At 37.3% G+C, this 18,832-nt stretch overlaps 1 protein-coding gene across 7 annotated transcripts in view; it reads right to left on the reverse strand.

Moving 5' to 3' along the window:
• The window catches only part of DROSHA (drosha ribonuclease III), a 127,871-nt gene that overhangs the window by 66,872 nt on the left and 42,167 nt on the right, over window positions 1-18,832 (reverse strand). For all 7 annotated transcript variants that reach the window (XM_086676407.1, XM_086676417.1, XM_086676419.1 and 4 more), the window contains 2 exons: window positions 18,186-18,260; window positions 6,780-6,949 (listed from right to left, as the gene is read on the reverse strand). In XM_086676407.1, coding sequence (XP_086532533.1) covers window positions 6,780-6,949; window positions 18,186-18,260 — 245 coding nt within the window. The remainder of the gene's footprint in view (window positions 1-6,779; window positions 6,950-18,185; window positions 18,261-18,832) is intronic.

Below are 18,832 nucleotides of genomic sequence, written 5' to 3' on the forward strand. Positions count from 1 at the left end.
ACTCAGGGTACACAGATGCCTCTCTCCATATTTTTTTCCATTAGTTCTCTATGTACCTTGTTTTTTCCTTTCTTTTGTTTAAATTGCAGTATAATTCATATATATCATTATATTGGTTTCAGGTATAGGACATAATAATTCAATATTTGTATACACCATGAAATGATCACCACAAGTCTAATTAGCAACTGTCACCATACAAAGCTACAAAATTTTTTCTTATGATAAGAACCTTCAAGATCTTTTCTTGGCAACTTTCAAATATGCAACACAGTATTACTGACTTATAGTCACTATGCTTTACATTACATCGCCATGACTTATATATTTTATAACTGAAAGTGTATACCTCTTGATCCCCTTTACTCATTTTGCCCACTCCCCTTCCTCTCTGGCAACCACCAATCTGTTCTCTGTATCTAAGTTTGGCTTGGCTTTGTCCATTCGTTTTGTTTTTTGATTTCACATGTAAGTGAAATCATACAGTGTTTGTCTTTTTCTGGGACTTATTTCACTTAGGGTAATACCATCAAGGCCCATCCATGTTGTTGCAAATGGCAAGATTTTATTCTTTTTTATGGCTGAGCACTATTCCATTGTGTGTGTGTGTGTATTCATCTACTGATGAACACTTCGATTTTTTCCGTATCTTGACTACTGTAAATAATACTGCTAGAACATAAACGTTCATATCTTTTTGAATTCGTGTTTCTGTTTCCTTCAAATAAATACCCAGAAGTGGAACTCATGGGTCATGTGGTATATTTTCAATTTTTTGAGGAACCTCCATACTGTTCTCCAGTGACTGCACCAATGTACACTCCCAATAGTATACAAGGGTTACTTTTTCTCCACACCCTCACCAACACTTGTTATTTCTTGTCATTTTGGTAATAGCCATTCTGAAAGGTACAAGGTGACAATTCATGATTTTGATTTGCATTTTCCTAATGATTAGTGATGTTGAGCATCTTTTCATGCCTGTTGGCCATTTATATCTTCTTTATTTTTTTTTTTTTAATTTTTTTTCAACGTTTTTATTTATTTATGGGACAGACAGAGACAGAGCATGAACGGGGGAGGGGCAGAGAGAGAGGGAGACACAGAATCGGAAACAGGCTCCAGGCTCCGAGCCATCAGCCCAGAGCCTGACGCGGGGCTCGAACTCACGGACCGTGAGATCGTGACCTGGCTGAAGTCGGACGCTTAACTGACTGCACCACCCAGGCGCCCCTATTTATATCTTCTTTAGAAAAATGTCTATTCAGATCTTCTGTCCATTTTTAATCAAATTATTTGGGTTTTTTGGTTATTGAACTGTGTGAGTTCTTTATATATTTTGGATATTAACCCTTTATTGGATATCTGATTGGCAAATATCTTCTCCCATTCAGTAGGTGGCCTTTTCATTTTGTTGATGATCTCCTTCACTGAACACAAGTGTTTCAGTTTGATGTAGTTCCATTTGTTTACTTTTGCCTTTGTTGCCTTTGTTTTTGGAGTCTGGTACGAAAACATCATTGCCCAGACCAATGCCAAAGAGATTCCACCTATGTTTTCCCTGTAAGTTTCATGGTTTCAGATCTTACATTCTTCAGTCCATTTTGAGTTAATTTTTGCATATGGCATAGGTAGTGGTCCAATTTCATTCTTTCACATGTGGCTGTCCAGTTTTCCCAACACCATTTATTGAAGAGACTTCCTTTCCCCATTGTATATTCCTGCCTCCTTTGTCATAAATTAATTTACCATATATGCAGGAGTTTATTCCCAGGCTCTCTATTCTGTTCCACTGATCAACGTGTCTATTTTTCTTTTTTGCTAATGCCATACCGTTTGATTACTATAGCCCTGTTGTATAGTTTGAAATCAGGGAACATGATGCCTCCAGCTCTGTTCTTTCTTAAGACTGTTTTGGCTAGTCAAAATCTTTTGTGGTTCCACACAAATTTTACGATTGTTTATCCTATTTCTGTGAAAAATGCCATTAGAATTTTGATAGGGGTTGCACTGAATCCACAGATTTCTGTGAGCAATATGGACATTTTAATAATATTAATTCCAATCCATGAGCACAGAACACCTTTTCATTTGTATCTTCAATTTCTTTCATCAACGTCTTACAGTTTTCAGAGGACAGGCCTTTCACTTTCTAGTTTAAATTTCCTCCTAGGTGTCTTATTCTTTTGATGTAATTATAGATAGGACTATTTTCTTAATTTAAGTTCCCTTTCTGATAGTTTGCTGTTAATATATAAAAATCCAACAAATTTTTATGTGTTGATTTTTTTTTTACCCTACAACTACACTGAATTCACTTATTAGTTCTAACAGTTTTTTGGTGGAACCTTTAGAGGTTTTCTATATATAAAGTCATATCATCTACAAATAGTGACAGTTTTACTTCTTCCATACAATTTGGATGCCTTTTATTTCTTTTTCCTGCCTAACTGCTCTGGTAGGACTTCCAATACATGTTGAATAAAAGTGAGCATCCTTGTCTTACTCCTGATCTTATGTATTCCTTTAATTCTACACCTTTAAAATAGAAGGTATGGTGGTACAAAAACCAAATGGTTAAGCTTCTCATTCCATTAAAAAATGGAGAACATTTTTTAATTTTAATAGAAGCCTCATTTTTTTTATTCTAATACAGGAAGAAGTGAACAGGTGGTTCCTTCTTCAGTTAACAACATACTGTTTGTGAAATACCTTTCTTTCATCCTAAAAGGTGAAGTTTATGAAAAGATGGTAAAAGCTATTATATAACCTCCTTGCTTATATCCAGCTCTCACAGCAGTCCCTAATTAGAAACTAAACTCTTTGACTCAGCTGCTTTAGAGCCAAATGCCACAGAGTTGATCCACGTGGAGGCCAATAAGATTCATTCTGCCATACAGCAATGCCCACAGTCAGAGTCTGGTTGGTGGCCTGGTTTAACCAGGACAGAGGGGTTTCAATGGTAAAACTGGGAAAACCCCCAGCAACTGAAACAAGCTGGTTACCCTACCCATAATTGTAGCCCCACTCAGCCATCTGACAAATCCAAGTAAGTGACAAAATAAATACATCTGTGTAAATTCATACACACTGATTAGAAAACAATGTATACTTAAGTTTTAAAAGAATATTTAAATGTCACTTAACAGTCAAAAGTTCACTAGTATTTGGAAAAGTTGAACTCTGCTCTCAAAATTAATAAACTTCTTGGAGAAGATTTTCTAGAAACAGGTAACCTAATATGAAATTATTTAAACGCCCATCATCAGTAGCAACATGTTATTTATGTCTAAGAAATGTTACCAAGATTTTGTATATCTAAGCAGCAGGATACAGTTTTAAAAGAGGAATCGCACAACTGAAAATGCTAGTGAATTATTCATGTTTTCATGATTTTAAACACCATGCTATGGCATCAACCAAAGAAATTGTGATTTAAAATATCTATAGCATCTCTAAATTTACAGAGGGGCAAGATGAAATAAGTTCTAGACTTTGGCCACACCCTACAATATCCATCATACCAGCTTTGAGGAAGAATAAAAAAAAGTTCTTGCTAATGACCAAAGTATTCCCTGGCAGAGGCAAAGTGCCTCAGGAGGGAGATTAATTCTTTTAAGTTCTGCAGCAATAAAGTACTTAATGTGACCATAATGGCTTGAAAAATTTAATAAAGTCTCCAATATTCTTACCACCGGGTAATCTTTCAAAGCAAGTACTGCAGAGGATAAAATGTGATGCCATGTCTACTCTGTTCTATTCGCAAAAGATATAATGAAATGATGTTTCCATGATACTGAATTTCAGAATATTTTCCTCCTTTAAACATATTTTATTAATTTTAACATGTCACCAAGTCTGGCACCCAAACTTATCTTTCTTAATTTATTTCTGATTACTTCCCAACATAAACCTTTCATCCTGATTAATCTGGTTTCATTATCTTCAAAACTGGCCATTTATCCTTCCAAGTATATGAATTTATTCATGCCAATAAATTCTACAATTTCTTGATTCCTTAAAGACCTCCCTGTAGCCTTTATAACGTATCCCTGGCAGCCTGGTCCAGGGATCCCGCCTGAAACTACAGGCCTTCTTGATTGGCTTTTCGACTGACTGGTCCACTGATTCAACAATTCATCGCAGACTACTTTCATATGGCTATGCCACGAGTTTGTGCCCGGACAAACAACATATATAATCTATGTACTTCACTAACACCTAGCTCAAACAGTAGTCCCTCAACAAAGGAGCTAAATGATAATCACGGCAATGGAGTAAATATCCTCAATGCCTTTGGCTCAAAAACAAGCAATGGATGAATCAGAAAAGCACTGCGGGATTTTTTTTTAAACTAGAGATCCTTGGGCCCCATACTTGAAATATATATGGGTGGGGACAGTCAGGATATTCTTACATTTTCAAAAGCTTTCCAACTGATTCTAGGATTTTAGGAAATGTTAACCATTCTGTGGAAAGAAGCCCCAGGGTGAAAGTGTTCCCAAAGTGTCCACTACAGATCATGAGACTCTTCAGGCAGACCCACCAAGATGAAAAGGTGTGTCTCCCACCACCGTCACCCCCACCCATCCTCTGACCCCACTTTAAAACTGGCAGAAGAAATGTAAATTCATGCAACTATTTAAGAAGAAAAACCAAATTCACAGTTATATTGTCATAATGCTATGACTTAATAGATTTTAGAGTTACTTTAACAATTATTTATGTGGCCTAACAATGTAATTGTAAAAACTGTATGATTGTTTTAAGTTTTAAACAAGTTTTATGTTTAAACATATTTTTATTAAACACTTTCACTGTCTAAATTTGTTTGAAACAATCAGTATTAGCCGGAATGTTTGATTTGTAAATAGTAACATTTTGTCTGTACAGATGTTACTGTCATGCTAGAAAAAGTTGATCCAGAGTTTTTATTTTTATGAATCAAGGCTATTAAACAATTTGGCAGCCTTTTAAAAACAACAGCTTTGTTTAAATAGATTACTCTGTTTCTTTACATAAAAATATTTTAATTCTCCATTTCTGGAAAACTTTATCCTGATAAGAAGCCAATATATAATTATTTTATGATTACAGTAACATACTTTAGAGAAAAAACTTTTAATTCATATAAATATACAAAACAGCATTTTCTTTATAAGAGAATCTATTTAACTTTTGACTTTCTGCTCTTAATATTTTCATTTTTACTTCAAGAATTAACATTAGAGGCTAATTTTTAGAAAAAAAATTAAGAAACAAAGAAATGGGAAATATTGGTAATAAGTATGGCAAAGGATCAATGAAAAAGGACAAGTATCACAAAAGAAAATTAGACAAGAGATAGTAATAGGTCATTATCAAAAGAAAACATGAAAGGCCAAGAAACATTTAAAATACCAATTTTTGCTAGAAACCAAAATAAATACTGAACTACATAATTTTCCCCCCGGGTAAATTGATAGTATTTTTGTTAAACTAGTATACTATAACCAATATGAAGACATGGACATGCTCATATACTCCCGGTCAAAGTGCAAATTTTAGAACCTTTCTAGAAGGCAATTTACAACATGTATCAAAAGCCTTAAAAATGTGCGTATCTTCAGGGGCTCCTGGGTAGCTCAGTCAGTTGAGCATCCAACTCTTGGTTTCAGCTCAGGCCATGATCTCACAGTTTCATGAGTTTGAGTCCCCTGTCGGGCTCTGCACTAACAGTGCAGAGCGTGCTTGAGATTCTCCCTTTCTCTGCCCCTCCCCTGCTCATACTCTGTCTCTCTCAAAATAAATAAATAAAAACTTTTTAAAATGTGTATATCTTCAGCCTACTAATATCATTTATGGGACTTCTTCCTAAAACACTAAACGGACACATAATCAATGATACATACATATTTATGTATATATGTGTTTATATATGCATATACAAATTCACTACAGCACTATTTGTGACAGCAAAACTCTGGAAGCAACCTAGGTGTCCAATAATAGGGGGTAAATTAAATAACTTAGGAGCCTTTTCAAATTATACTCATAAAGAAACTAAGACTATGAAAAATTAATTTTATGGTTGTTTCTGGAAGAGGAAGAAAAGAAAAACATCTGAATATTAATATTTAATTGTATGATGCCAATTTTGTTTTAAAACAATATGAAAGTCTCTAAAGAGGTTAGAAAAGTAAATAGTAATATCTCTGGAAAATGGAACCATGGATAACTTTTATTGTCTTCTCTGGGATGTTTTCTCTATTATCTTAATTTTCTATAGTGAAGTATGTTACTTTTATACTCAGAAAAAAATCAGATATGAACATATCTAAAAACTTTTAAATTCTCCATAATGGGCAAAATTTACTAATCAGAGAAATTTACTACTCAATATGACTCCCTTGTCAATTTTTTTTTTTTTTTTTACTAAATATTTAAAAGGAAAAATTACTTGGGGCACCTGGGTGGCTCAGTCATTAAGCACCTGACTCTCGATTTCAGCTCAGGTCATGATCTCATGGTTTGTGGAATCAAGCCCCACAATGGGCTCTGTGCTGACAATGTGGAGCCTGATTAGGGTTCTGTTTCCCTTTCTCTCTGCCCCCCCCAAATAAATAAATAAACATTAAAAAAATAAAATGAAATTTTAAATAGGGAAAATTATTCAAAGGACAAGAATGAATACTTAAAACTTTTAAAATGTTTTGTTACTGTTTTTGTCAACATTCAAACCCGGAAAGAGTCTCAGAACATGTAATTCAGTCTCAGAACGTGAAAGCACCAGAACATACCGTTCCAGGGTTGGTGACGATCATGCCTTTGCATTCTTCTGCGTATTTCTGCCATTCAAGTTCTTCCCACTGAAGCATATTGGCGATCTCCTCTTCGGGAACCAGGGCTTTGCTACACCGTAATAAGTAAAGGAGAATCTGGTGCATGGACAGCACCTCCTTTCCTCCATCTAGAGTAGGAGTGGAAGAGAGGGAAAAATAAGGCTACTTAACAGCCAATCATCAGCCGAATAAGGAAAAACAAAACAATAAGGGGAAAAAAGGACATTTATAAAAAAGTAATTTAGAATTTACATTGTTTAACCAGGTGCCAAATAATACAAAAGCCATTTGTTTCACTGATGAACAGTGCTCATAAACCATCTCATTTACTAAAATGGCAACAACAACATTATAAATGATAAAAGGCTCCATTTGTGAGGCATGAATATAAAAAAAGTGCCTACCTAAATAAATTTAAAACCACCTAGCATAAAGAGCCACAGTTTATAATATACAGAACTATGTTATGTCTTAAATATTTTATCATTCCTTCTAAGGTAACAGATGAAAGCTCTTTAGAAGTGATGTTACTGTCTTAAGGAAATTCTAAGCTTTTATGAGGTATTTATGGATGTTTCCAATAAGCTATTGTTGCATTATGGTCTAATTTTTTGGTGCTAATGTGCTGCACCTGCCGTGATGAATAGCACTAAAAAGCCTGTACTAATATCGTGAAGATCATTATGGAGTTAGTACACGGAAAAAATACCGAGTACTCTGAGGCTTACAGAAGCATATATTACCAAGTACAGAGCATAAAAACAACAAAGGACATAATTAAAGTACCTTGGAAAGAGCCAATTAATCTGGTACTTGATGAACCAAAGACATTAATATAATGTGGTCATTAATTTTGTGTTCACATGCTTCTGCCGTCTCTTTGGGCTTAACTTCTTGACCAATGTATGCAACCACCTTGTACCCCTTTTCTTTGCCTAATCTCGACCCAAGGAAGGACAAGAGGTCTGAAGGTATGGAGAACAATGACCACCCTCCCCAGGTCAGGAGATATGCTAGGAACTGCAACATAGGGCCAAACACTTCATGGAGAAACAAGGGGACCAAGATTATGGGGATGGGTGGGCACAGATGAGAGTGTCCTATTTGTGCTAGAGGGATTAGTGGTACCCAAGGAATTTGGGTTACTAGAAAGAGGATAAAAGATCTTTATATAAGTTGCTGTGAGATAGGAGCCTGGACAGGATTACACATCTGAGAAAGAAGAAACTAAAGATCAAAATTCCTTTTTGATCTGTATTTTTTTTTAAATCTTAGATGCTGTTATAGAACTGGACAGCATTGCTGCTCTAGAGCTACTATATATGTAGGCATGCATTCATTCACTAAATACTTGCTTATATGCAATAAGTATTTACTGAGCACCTATTATGCAGCAGGCACTCTTCTAGACCCTGGAGACACAATGGTGACCTAAACAGCTAAAACCCCTTATATTCCAGAGAAGGGAAAGAGACCATAAAAAAACAACTACATGACAGAGCAGGTCAAGATGAACATTCTTCCGTGAAGCAGAATCAAAATGGGCAAGGCACTACGGCTGTATTTAAAATGGTGGTCAGGAAAGGAGTCTTCAGACAGGTGTCATGTGAGCAAAGACTAGAAAGAAGCAGAGGAACCCACCATGCAGCAATCTGGGAGAAGAGTGTCTCAGATAGAAAAAAACAGCAGAAGTCCTATGGAAAGCGGGACCGATGTGTTCTAGGAACTGCAAAGAGGCCACCGTGGATGGAGTGAAGTAAGGAACAGAGTACGAAAGAGGTTGCAGGGAAGTCAGATCTTGCACAGCTTTTACAGAGCACAGTAAGAGCTCTGCATTCTATTCTCACAAGGGAGCAGGGTTTTTACCATTATGTGCCAGGCACTATGAGTGGTGCCCTGTCACAGCCATGGAAAAAAACAAACAAAAACACAAGCTCCAGGTCCTCAAGACATATGTAAGCTAATAATGATTAATCACAACAGTTCCTAGAGGAATCTTCGTAGATAGCATTCTGAAAACAGAGTTCCCTTAATCAAAGATACAGAGTCTCCAAAAAACAAAAAAGAAAGAAAGAAAAAAGAAAAAGTCCAAGAAGTGACTAAAATACAATCAACCCACATGAAGACATGCTCCACCTACTGATTCAGAATACTGCTCACAGCAGCGAAATCTTTTTATGCCTCATGACAAAACATCTGCTTTAAATCCAAGAGTCACCTTTGATTAACAAACTTCCACTGTTAAGGGCATATTTCTCAGAGTCTGTCCCAAAAAAACATTTCAATCTCCCTGCATATAAGATGTCTTCCTCAATCCATGATGTTCCCCTCTTTGCTAAGGAGCCGGGCAAAGCCACAATGCCTCTCTGTCTGAGCCCCCACTGGTCTCTACTTCCAGGGGGTCTGAGGCAAACAGATGGACAAGAGAACTTTAAAACCAGAATACGCTGATGTATGCTACATGTGTATACATACAGAACAGCAGAGAGAAAGGAACCCTAGAGAGCCCCGAGAAGAACTACCACACTGACTAGATTCACTAGGAACCAAGAAAAGAATAAAATAATATTTGGCTCATAATCTCTACATTTGGTAGTACCCCTAAAGAGAACTCTGAGCCTACAAGGATCCAACAGAAGCCCAGGATGCCATAGGAAGGTGGAGAGTGTTGTTCTAAGGATTAGAAAAAAACACTCAGATTTTATTTGGGGAGACTGGTGTACGGTGGAAGGAGCAAATACATGCAACGCCAGGTATACAAAAGAGCACTAGAACCTCCCTACTAGCAGTTACGGAGGGCTGACTTCCTAGCCCCGCAAGGAGAAGTGAAATAGAATTTGCAGCTACGAGGATGGAACTAGAGGGTATTATCCTAAGCAAAATTAGTCAGAGAAAGACAAATATCATATGACTTCACTCACATAAGGACTTTAAGACACAGAACAGATAACACAAGGGAAGAGAAGCAAAAATAATATAAAAACAGGGAGAGGGACAAAACATAAGAGACTCTTAAATATGGAGAACAGAGGGTTACTGGAGGGGTTGTGGGAGGGGGGGATGGGCTAAATGGGTAAGGGGCATCAAGGCATCTACCCCTGAAATCACTGTTGCACTATATGCTAACTTGGATGTAAATTTAAAAATAAATAAATAAATAAACAAACAAACAAACAAAACAAAACAGAAATGAAATAGACTAAGTGCTATGAATTTAAAGCAAAAAGTCTAAAAAACCAAAAAGTATTGGAAGAGGGGAATACCTGAGCCTACAAACCAAGGGCAAAGCCCAATTTAGGAGAAGAATACCAGCAAGATAAAGAAAAAAGGCCACCAAATGCTCCTAAGAATGCTTTTACCTAGTTCACATACAAAGCTGCTAATGAGAAAAGAGAGCTTTATAGCAGCATCAAAACTAGAGCCATGTAAAAACATACACATCGGTGCAAAGTCGGTAATGCTGAAGGAGAAATTGTAAATCCATGCTGAAACCTGCTAAATATTTTAAATGGCAACTAACACCTAAAAAGATAGGTATTTACCACTGTGACAAAGCAGAAACTCAGGACAGATAACCGGAGATGAAAGGTTTACCCAGGGGAGGATCAAGGCACTGCTCCAGGTCCAGTACTGGGGCGCAATCCTTGTGGAATGTAAGAAAAGGAAGATGAGACCAGAGTCCTGCCAGAGCCTGTGGGGCAAGGGCTGCATCCCTCACACCCAGCCCGGTAAAAAAGTCACTCCATAAATACTTGTGGAATGATTTTCTGAAGCAGATAAATAACATGGCCACTTGCTCGCAGACTGCCATGAATTTACTAATGTTAATGAATTGGCTCTTTTGGTTTGTCTGTTTTGCTACATGTTTATGTTGGGGATTTATGGAACTATGTCACTGAGGGCTAGGAAGTAATTTTTATCTCATTGGCTGAGATAAATAGGACATGATATAAATGAGAAATGAGAGCGGGTAAGCTAAGGTTAGCAGGAATTCTGCCAGCACTGGGACTGGAGCTGTGACAACGGCTCATTATTCGGGAAGAACTGGAGTTTGTGTTTCAGGGAATGAATCTGGACAGTCATTAACGAACTGACAGACTTTATAAACTGTTTCTCAGAGACCCAATTCTCTCAGCTTATATTGCTTGATTATTTATATGGGGGGGGGACAATTTGTTAGGGAATCTGTGTTAAGAATATGGCTGGTTAAACAAGTATTTTTCAATGGTGTAATAGTTATTTTAAGAACTATAAAAATACCTTCCTCTTTCCTACATGGAGAATAACTGTATAACTGCATTATTATGTTTCCTGTATATTCCTGCTAACATGTCTGCACATAATCTCAACTTTTGAAAATGTGTATTAACAGGTATTTTCTAAACTCCCCCCTCAAAAAATCACTCTCCAAATAGACAGTTATATTAAGATGCTATATCAATTGATGTTTTTATCCCACTACACTTGGCCCCCTGGGAATTTTGAGATAGTCTCCCCCTCTGGCTCTCTCTCAGCCATGCCTTGAAAACTGCTTCTCCAGAATGGGGCAATTTCCAGAAATCAATTTGCAAGGTAATAAACAGATTTGCAAAACGGATTCAGGAATTCCGAGGGTTTACTACAGTGATGATGTAAGCAATGACCAGGTTTCCCAGAAGTACAGCGTCCTGTCTTGAGTTATACCCTGCCTTGGCCCCAGGTAGAGCAAGAATAAAACCTTTAATTCAAGAAGAGCTCTTATCAATAGTCTGGCTATCAAAGGTAGAGGTAGGGATTGGAAAGAAACAAAAACTTGAGAAAATCCTTAAAATCTCAATAAACTAGTTGCTCTGTGATTTGACTCCTGGTAAACTGGCCTGCATTAAATAATCCTTGGTTTAAACTATAAGCTTAATTTTGGATAAATCTGTATGGAGCAAATGAAACCACTGCCTTCAAAACTGTGTAAACTAGGGAACTAAAGAAAAATTATGATGACTGATACACTGTCAATTAGATATAATAAATTGATATAAATGAAAAGTAAATGAGAATGAGAGGATCATTAAATACCTGAAATATATGAAAGCTGCTCTTTCTCATAAGAGTTCAAGTAAGATGCAAATAATCACCATGAGATTACGTTTTGCCTGTCAGATGGACAAACTATAAAAGACATAATATCCAATGTGGACAGATACATAGAAAAAGGATACTGTTAAAAATGTTGGTTAGAACTACCTATTATGTCCTTTCTAGAGAACATGTGGGCAACATCTTTCTAGATTTAAAATGTGCATACTGTCTTAACAAATAATTTCACTTCTAGAACTCTAGCTCATAGAAGATGTACAAGACTATTGTCGAAGTATTTATATGTACTGGAGAAAAGAACAGAGATCTCTAAAATATTCGTCACTAGAGGAACTGTCCAAAAAATTAATGTCCATTCATACTACAGAATGCTATGAAGGTATTAAAGAATAAGGCAATGTATTTTTATAGCGGATGTCTAAAATAGTCAAGTAAAAAAAGGCAAGCTGTATAACATATTTAGTGTTATCCCACTTGAAGAAGAAAAGCATAATTTTCCCTATATGGATTAAAACGAATACAAACCAAACCATTTATAGCACTTACTCATTTTCACCCTTCTAGAAGGGGATGTTTACTTTTTTGCTTTACACACTTTTGTATTATTTGTGTACATACATACACACACACACACACACACACACACACACACACAGTTGAGCCAATAAAGGGTAAAGGTAACACTTCAATTCTGTGAAGAAAGAATGATCTTTCCAATAAATGGTGCAGGGTCAACTGGATGTCCATATTTAAAAAAAGGAATCTTGATTCTTATACCAATTAGAGAAACAAATTTTGAGACATATTAAAGATCTAATTTCTAGAAAATACAGGAGAGTATCTTGATGACCTTAAGATAGGCAAAGATTTCATAAACAAGATACAAAAAGCTCTAAACATAAAAGGAAAATTGGGTATAGACTATGTTAAAATTAAGAATTTATGTTCATCAAAAATCACCATTAAGATAATGAAAAAGCAATCAACAGAGGAGGTATTAGCAATCTATACATCTCACAGAAGTCTCATCTATAATCCATATACTATATACCTACAAATAAATGAGAAAAAGGCAGACATCACTGAGTAGAAAAATAAGCTAAAGACTTAAACAGACACTTCAAAAGACAATATCCAAATAGTTAATATATGAAATGATGCTCCATTTCATAAGTCATTAGGGAAATGAAAATTAAAACAATAATGTGATACCTCTGAACACTCAACAAAATGGCTAACTTGAAAAAGAAAGAAAAATGCCAGGTGTTGGTGAGAATGCAGAATAACTTGAAAGGTCATATAATACTACGGGTGGGGATGGAAAATGAAACAACCATTTTGGGAAACTGTTAGAAATTATCTACAAAGCTTAATATAAACACAACCAAAATTTCTACTCCACTCCTAGGTATATATCCACAATGAGAAAGCACAAATACACACTCACCAAAAGGCATGTACAAGTATAACGATGAACATATGTATGGTATCTGACAGAGCCAAAAACTGACAAAACCCAAGTGCCCATTAATCACAGATAGGTTGAACACATCTTAGTCATACCATATAATACTATGCAGTAATGAGAATGAGCCAACTACAGTTAAGTATACCAAGTGTCTCAAAAACTCTTAATGCAAAATAAGACAAAAATAAAAAGGAACACACAATTATAGCTTTTATCATTAAAAAACAAGCAAAGCTAACATGGTGATTTTAAGTCAGAACAGAGGCTACCCTTGAGGAGCAGGGAGGTGACTGCAAAGGGGATCTTGGATGCTGATAATCTTGATCTGGGTAATGAGTACACAGTCATATTCACTGTTGAAATTCACTGAAGTCTTATATTTATGATATGGGCATTTTTCAGTGTTTGTGTTATACTTCAACGGTTTACTTTTTTTTCAACGTTTATTTATTTTTGGGACAGAGAGAGACAGAGCATGAACGGGGGAGGGGCAGAGAGGGAGGGAGACACAGAATCCGAAACAGGCTCCAGGCTCTGAGCCATCAGCCCAGAGCCTGACGCGGGGCTCGAACTCACGGACCGCGAGATCATGACCTGGCTGAAGTCGGACACTTAACCGACTGCACCACCCAGGCGCCCCAACGGTTTACTTTTTAAAAATGAGAGACAATACAAGGGGCACCTGGGTGGCTCAGTTAGTTAAGCATCCGACTTTGGCTCAGGTCATGATCTCATAGTTTATAGGTTTGAGCCCTGTGTCAGGCTCTGTGGTGACAGCTCAGAGCCTGGAGCCTGCTTCAGATTCTGTGTCCCCCGCCCCCCCCCCACCCCGCCTCTGCTCCTCCCCCGCTCACACTCTGTCACTCTCTCTCTCAAAAATAAACATTAAAAATTTTATTTTTAAAAATGAGAGACAATACCAGAGAACATTTGAAAGTACATTCACTCTTATTAGTAACAAAATACAGGAATAATTAACTAAGGCACTACTGTGATCAATTGAAGTCAGTAAACAAATATTTATTGAGTTCCTGCTATGTGCCAAGTAGTATGTTAGCACTGATACAAGACAGACACTGTTTACTCCTTAGCCTCATGAAGTTACAGGAAGGAAGGAAGAAGTGAAGAAAAAAGGAGGGAGGGTCCAAAATGTGAAGATGACTAATAATGCATTTTTCATGGCAGCATAAACTGATGTTATTCTTTAGAGAAGAAATTTGGTACTATATACCCCATTCTTTAAAAGTATCCATCTACTCAATGAATTAGTGAAAACTGGGATGCAAATCATACATTAGTATGATGACAACTATGTAGAAACAGCCTCTGCACAAACAACAATAAAAATAATATATTAAAATGTTTTTTATTCACCATTTTCTAAAAGATTTTAATGAAATCGTATTGTGGAAAACAAATCAATCATAATTTGCCACCCAATACCAAAATGCATTTTATATGTTAAATATTTTTCTGTATATTTCAGGGCTTTTTAATATATATATTTCCAAAAGGAAGTCCAAGGAAAAGTAAATCCTGCTTAAAAATAAATCAAGAAACCTTTTTCTTTATGACAAACTAAATGTTATCCCTACATAGTTATAGGAAACATTTTGTAGGAGTTCAAATCCCACAAAGTAAATATCTGACATAAGATTTTTCTTTAAGATGATTTTAAAACTGTCCACTTTCTCTTAGAATTTGTTTGGTTATAAAGTGCCTAGAGGCAGACAGATAGAGAAAGGAAAGGCTTTCAACAAGCTCACTCTAACACCATTTTCTAGTAAGTTCGTTGCTAAAGTTCCATTATAAAATCAGAGATACATTCACATGAAAAGAAAAAAGGACTTCTCAATAAAATAAAACCAGCTGTACAAAGGAGAAAAGCTTTTGAATGCATTTTCCAAATGAAACTTTCCAATAAAATAAGCATTAACAATAATACCAAAAATATAAGTAACGCTACTCTAAAATAAAAATAAGCCATTGTGACTGAGTGTCTCAACTAAGGGAAGAGTATCAAGGACAAAATCTTGAGGAAAATCTAAACTAGAATGAGTAGACAAGAAACAAAAGCCATAAAAGACAAATCAGAGAGCTAGGAGGAAAGCGAAAAGAGCTCAGCACACAGAAGAGAGGGTCAAGAGCCCAGGTACCACATCAGGGAAGAGACTGAAACTGATGTGGTTTTTGGGAGGACAGCTTTGGCATCAGCAGCTGCAAGGGGGTGGGGACAGATTAGAGGGGGTAGGGCGCCCAGGCAAAGCCAGGCTGTGAATGGACCAAGGTCTGACAGGCTCATACGAGGGTTCTGAGGCATGGGGAGGCAAGGTCTCCAGCACCCAGGAGGACAAGAGGCATGAGAAGGAGAGCATGAACACAGGGCTGACCTCCTGAAATTGCTGATATGCAGATGTGGGCAGAAAGTTTACACTCTGAAAAGCTCCCCAGATGAAATTGTAGACCACAGATCTATTGCAGCAGCTAATTGTTTTTCTCCAGTATCACTTAGTGGCCCATATACAGAACAAGAAAAGGCAAATGGCCAAACTGATATTTCTTTTTTTTTAATTTTTTTTTTTTAACGTTTTATTTATTTTTGAGACAGAGAGAGACAGAGCATGAACAGGGGAGGGGCAGAGAGAGAGGGAGACACAGAATCGGAAGCAGGCTGCAGGCTCTGAGCCCTCAGCCCAGAGCCTGACACGGGGCTCGAACTCACGGACCGCGAGATCGTGACCTGAGCTGAAGTCGGCCGCTTAACTGACTGAGCCATCCAGGCGCCCCTAAACTGATATTTCAATGGAGGTTGGTGGCTAGCACAAGGGGCTGAGGTCAGTAGAGCTGAGAGATAGACGTCAGAGCACAAGACTGAAGAGAGAAGGCAAAGAAAGGTGGCTCCACACAGGGAGAAAAGGGAAGACAGATTCAGGTAGAAGCAAACAGACTAGGGCATAAGAGGCTGGAGGAATAGAAAGATGTCACCAGAAAGTGTGACGCCAGAAGGAGATTCTAGGGATGAATTCATTTAGGTAAAGATTTTGCAAACAAAAACGCATCCAAAGATTTCATTGAAAACCTTGCCATTTTACTAGTATCCAAAATCTATAAAGAGCTCACCAAACTCCACACCCGAAAAACAAATAACCCAGTGAAGAAATGGGCAGAAAACATGAATAGACACTTCTCTAAAGAAGACATCCGGATGGCCAACAGGCACATGAAAAGATGTTCAGCGTCGCTCCTTATCAGGGAAATACAAATCAAAACCACACTCAGGTATCACCTCACGCCAGTCAGAGTGGCCAAAATGTACAAATCAGGAGACTATAGATGCTGGAGAGGATGTGGAGAAACGGGAACCCTCTTGCACTGTTGGTGGGAATGCAAATTGGTGCAGCCACTCTGGAAAGCAGTGTGGAGGTTCCTCAGAAAATTAAAAATAGACCTACCCTATGACCCAGCAATAGCACTGCTAGGAATTTATCCAAGGGATACAGGAGTACTGATGCATAGGGGCACTTGTACCCCAATGTTCATAGCAGCACTCTCAACAATAGCCAAATTATGGAAAGAGCCTAAATGTCCATCAACTGATGAATGGATAAAGAAATTGTGGTTTATATACACAATGGAATACTACGTGGCAATGAGAAAGAATGAAATATGGCCTTTTGTAGCAACGTGGATGGAACTGGAGAGTGTGATGCTAAGTGAAATAAGCCATACAGAGAAAGACAGATACCATATGGTTTCACTCTTATGTGGATCCTGAGAAACTTAACAGAAACCCATGGGGGAGGGGAAGGAAAAAAAAAAAAAAAAAAAGAGGTTAGAGTGGGAGACAGCCAAAGCATAAGAGACTGTTAAAAACTGAGAACAAACTGAGGGTTGATGGGGGGTGGGAGGGAGGAGAGGGTGGGTGATGTGTATTGAGGAGGGCACTTTTGGGATGAGCACTGGGTGTTGTATGGAAACCAATTTGACAATAAATTTCATAAAAAAAAAAAAAAAAAGAAAACCTTGCCATTTTTAAAAATGCTAAATAGAATACCATATCACATAGCTAGACTCTTGAAAAAAAAATGTAAAACTTAAAATACTGCTTTAAAAAAATTAAAGGGTCTCCTGGGTGGCTCTGTTGGTTGAGTGTCTGACTCTTGATCTTGGCTCAGGTCATGATCCCAGGATCTTGGGATCAAGCCCCACATCAGGCTCCACACTGGGTATGGAGCCTGCCTGGGATTCTCTCCCCCACCCTGCCACCCCTCCTCTGCCCCTCTCCCCACTCGTATTTTGTCTAAAATAAAAAAATAAATAAATGAAAATTAAAAAGTAATACATTTACTTAGTGAGAAAATGACTTATTTTTTCACGATAAAATGCATAAAAGCATGTGTCAAAAAAAATAGGAAAAAAACCACCTATAATACAGTACATTAATATACCTATTATTGCAGTAATTTTTGCCTTAGTTATAATCATAGTCCATATACAATTTTATACCAATTGTTTTCCAACTAACTATATGCATTTTTTAGAGTCATAGTTTTCCCATATTAATTTTAATACTTGCATGATACTTTATCTAGATCTTCAAAATTTATAAATCGCTTGTCCACTGCTCATCTAATTTGGGGCTATCATATATTATACAGGGGTACAAATCAGAATGTGTAATTTTACATTTCATTCCTGACCTAAGAAGTAGATAATTAACAGTATCTGAGATGGGAAGTTGTCCATAAAGATTGAAAGGAGAACAGCAGGCTTATTTTCAGATGCACTATCACACTGGGTCACTGACAAGCCAAAAGATTTACCTGGAAGAAACCTCACAAACCGTGGCATGAAATGAAATCTTGGGCAGCAGGGAGGACTGTCTTCAAACAAAGGGCCTAAAGCAAACAAGTGAAAAGGAAAGAAAAAATAAATAAAACAGCCTTAGAAAACAAACGCTGCGACTTAATTCCTAAGATTTATGACAACCACAACAAAACACCACCAGAGAAGTAGGGACATAAAAAACACCACCCCTTCTTCTCCCCAACGGCTCAATCAATCATGTGGTAACTGCCACAAACACCCAATGAAGACTGCAGTGAGGGGAGTCCCCAAAGTCAGAGGAGAATAAAGGCCCCAAGGATATACCTAGTATATGACATGTACAGGAAAACTATTTTTAGAAATCCAAAAATATAAAGACTTGTTATAACTGAACTACTGCATGATATAATATGCTTGTATTTTTTTTTTTTTTCCAACGTTTATTTATTTTTGGGACAGAGAGAGACAGAGCATGAACGGGGGAGGGGCAGAGAGAGAGGGAGACACAGCATCGGAAACAGGCTCCAGGCTCCGAGCCATCAGCCCAGAGCCTGACGCGGGGCTCGAACTCACGGACCGCGAGATCGTGACCTGGCTGAAGTCGGATGCTTAACCGACTGCGCCACCCAGGTGCCCCAATATG

The sequence above is a fragment of the Puma concolor genome, chromosome A1 (assembly GCF_028749965.1).
Source record: "Puma concolor isolate L17-30 chromosome A1, mPumCon1.1.hap2, whole genome shotgun sequence".
NCBI lineage: Eukaryota > Metazoa > Chordata > Mammalia > Carnivora > Felidae > Puma > Puma concolor.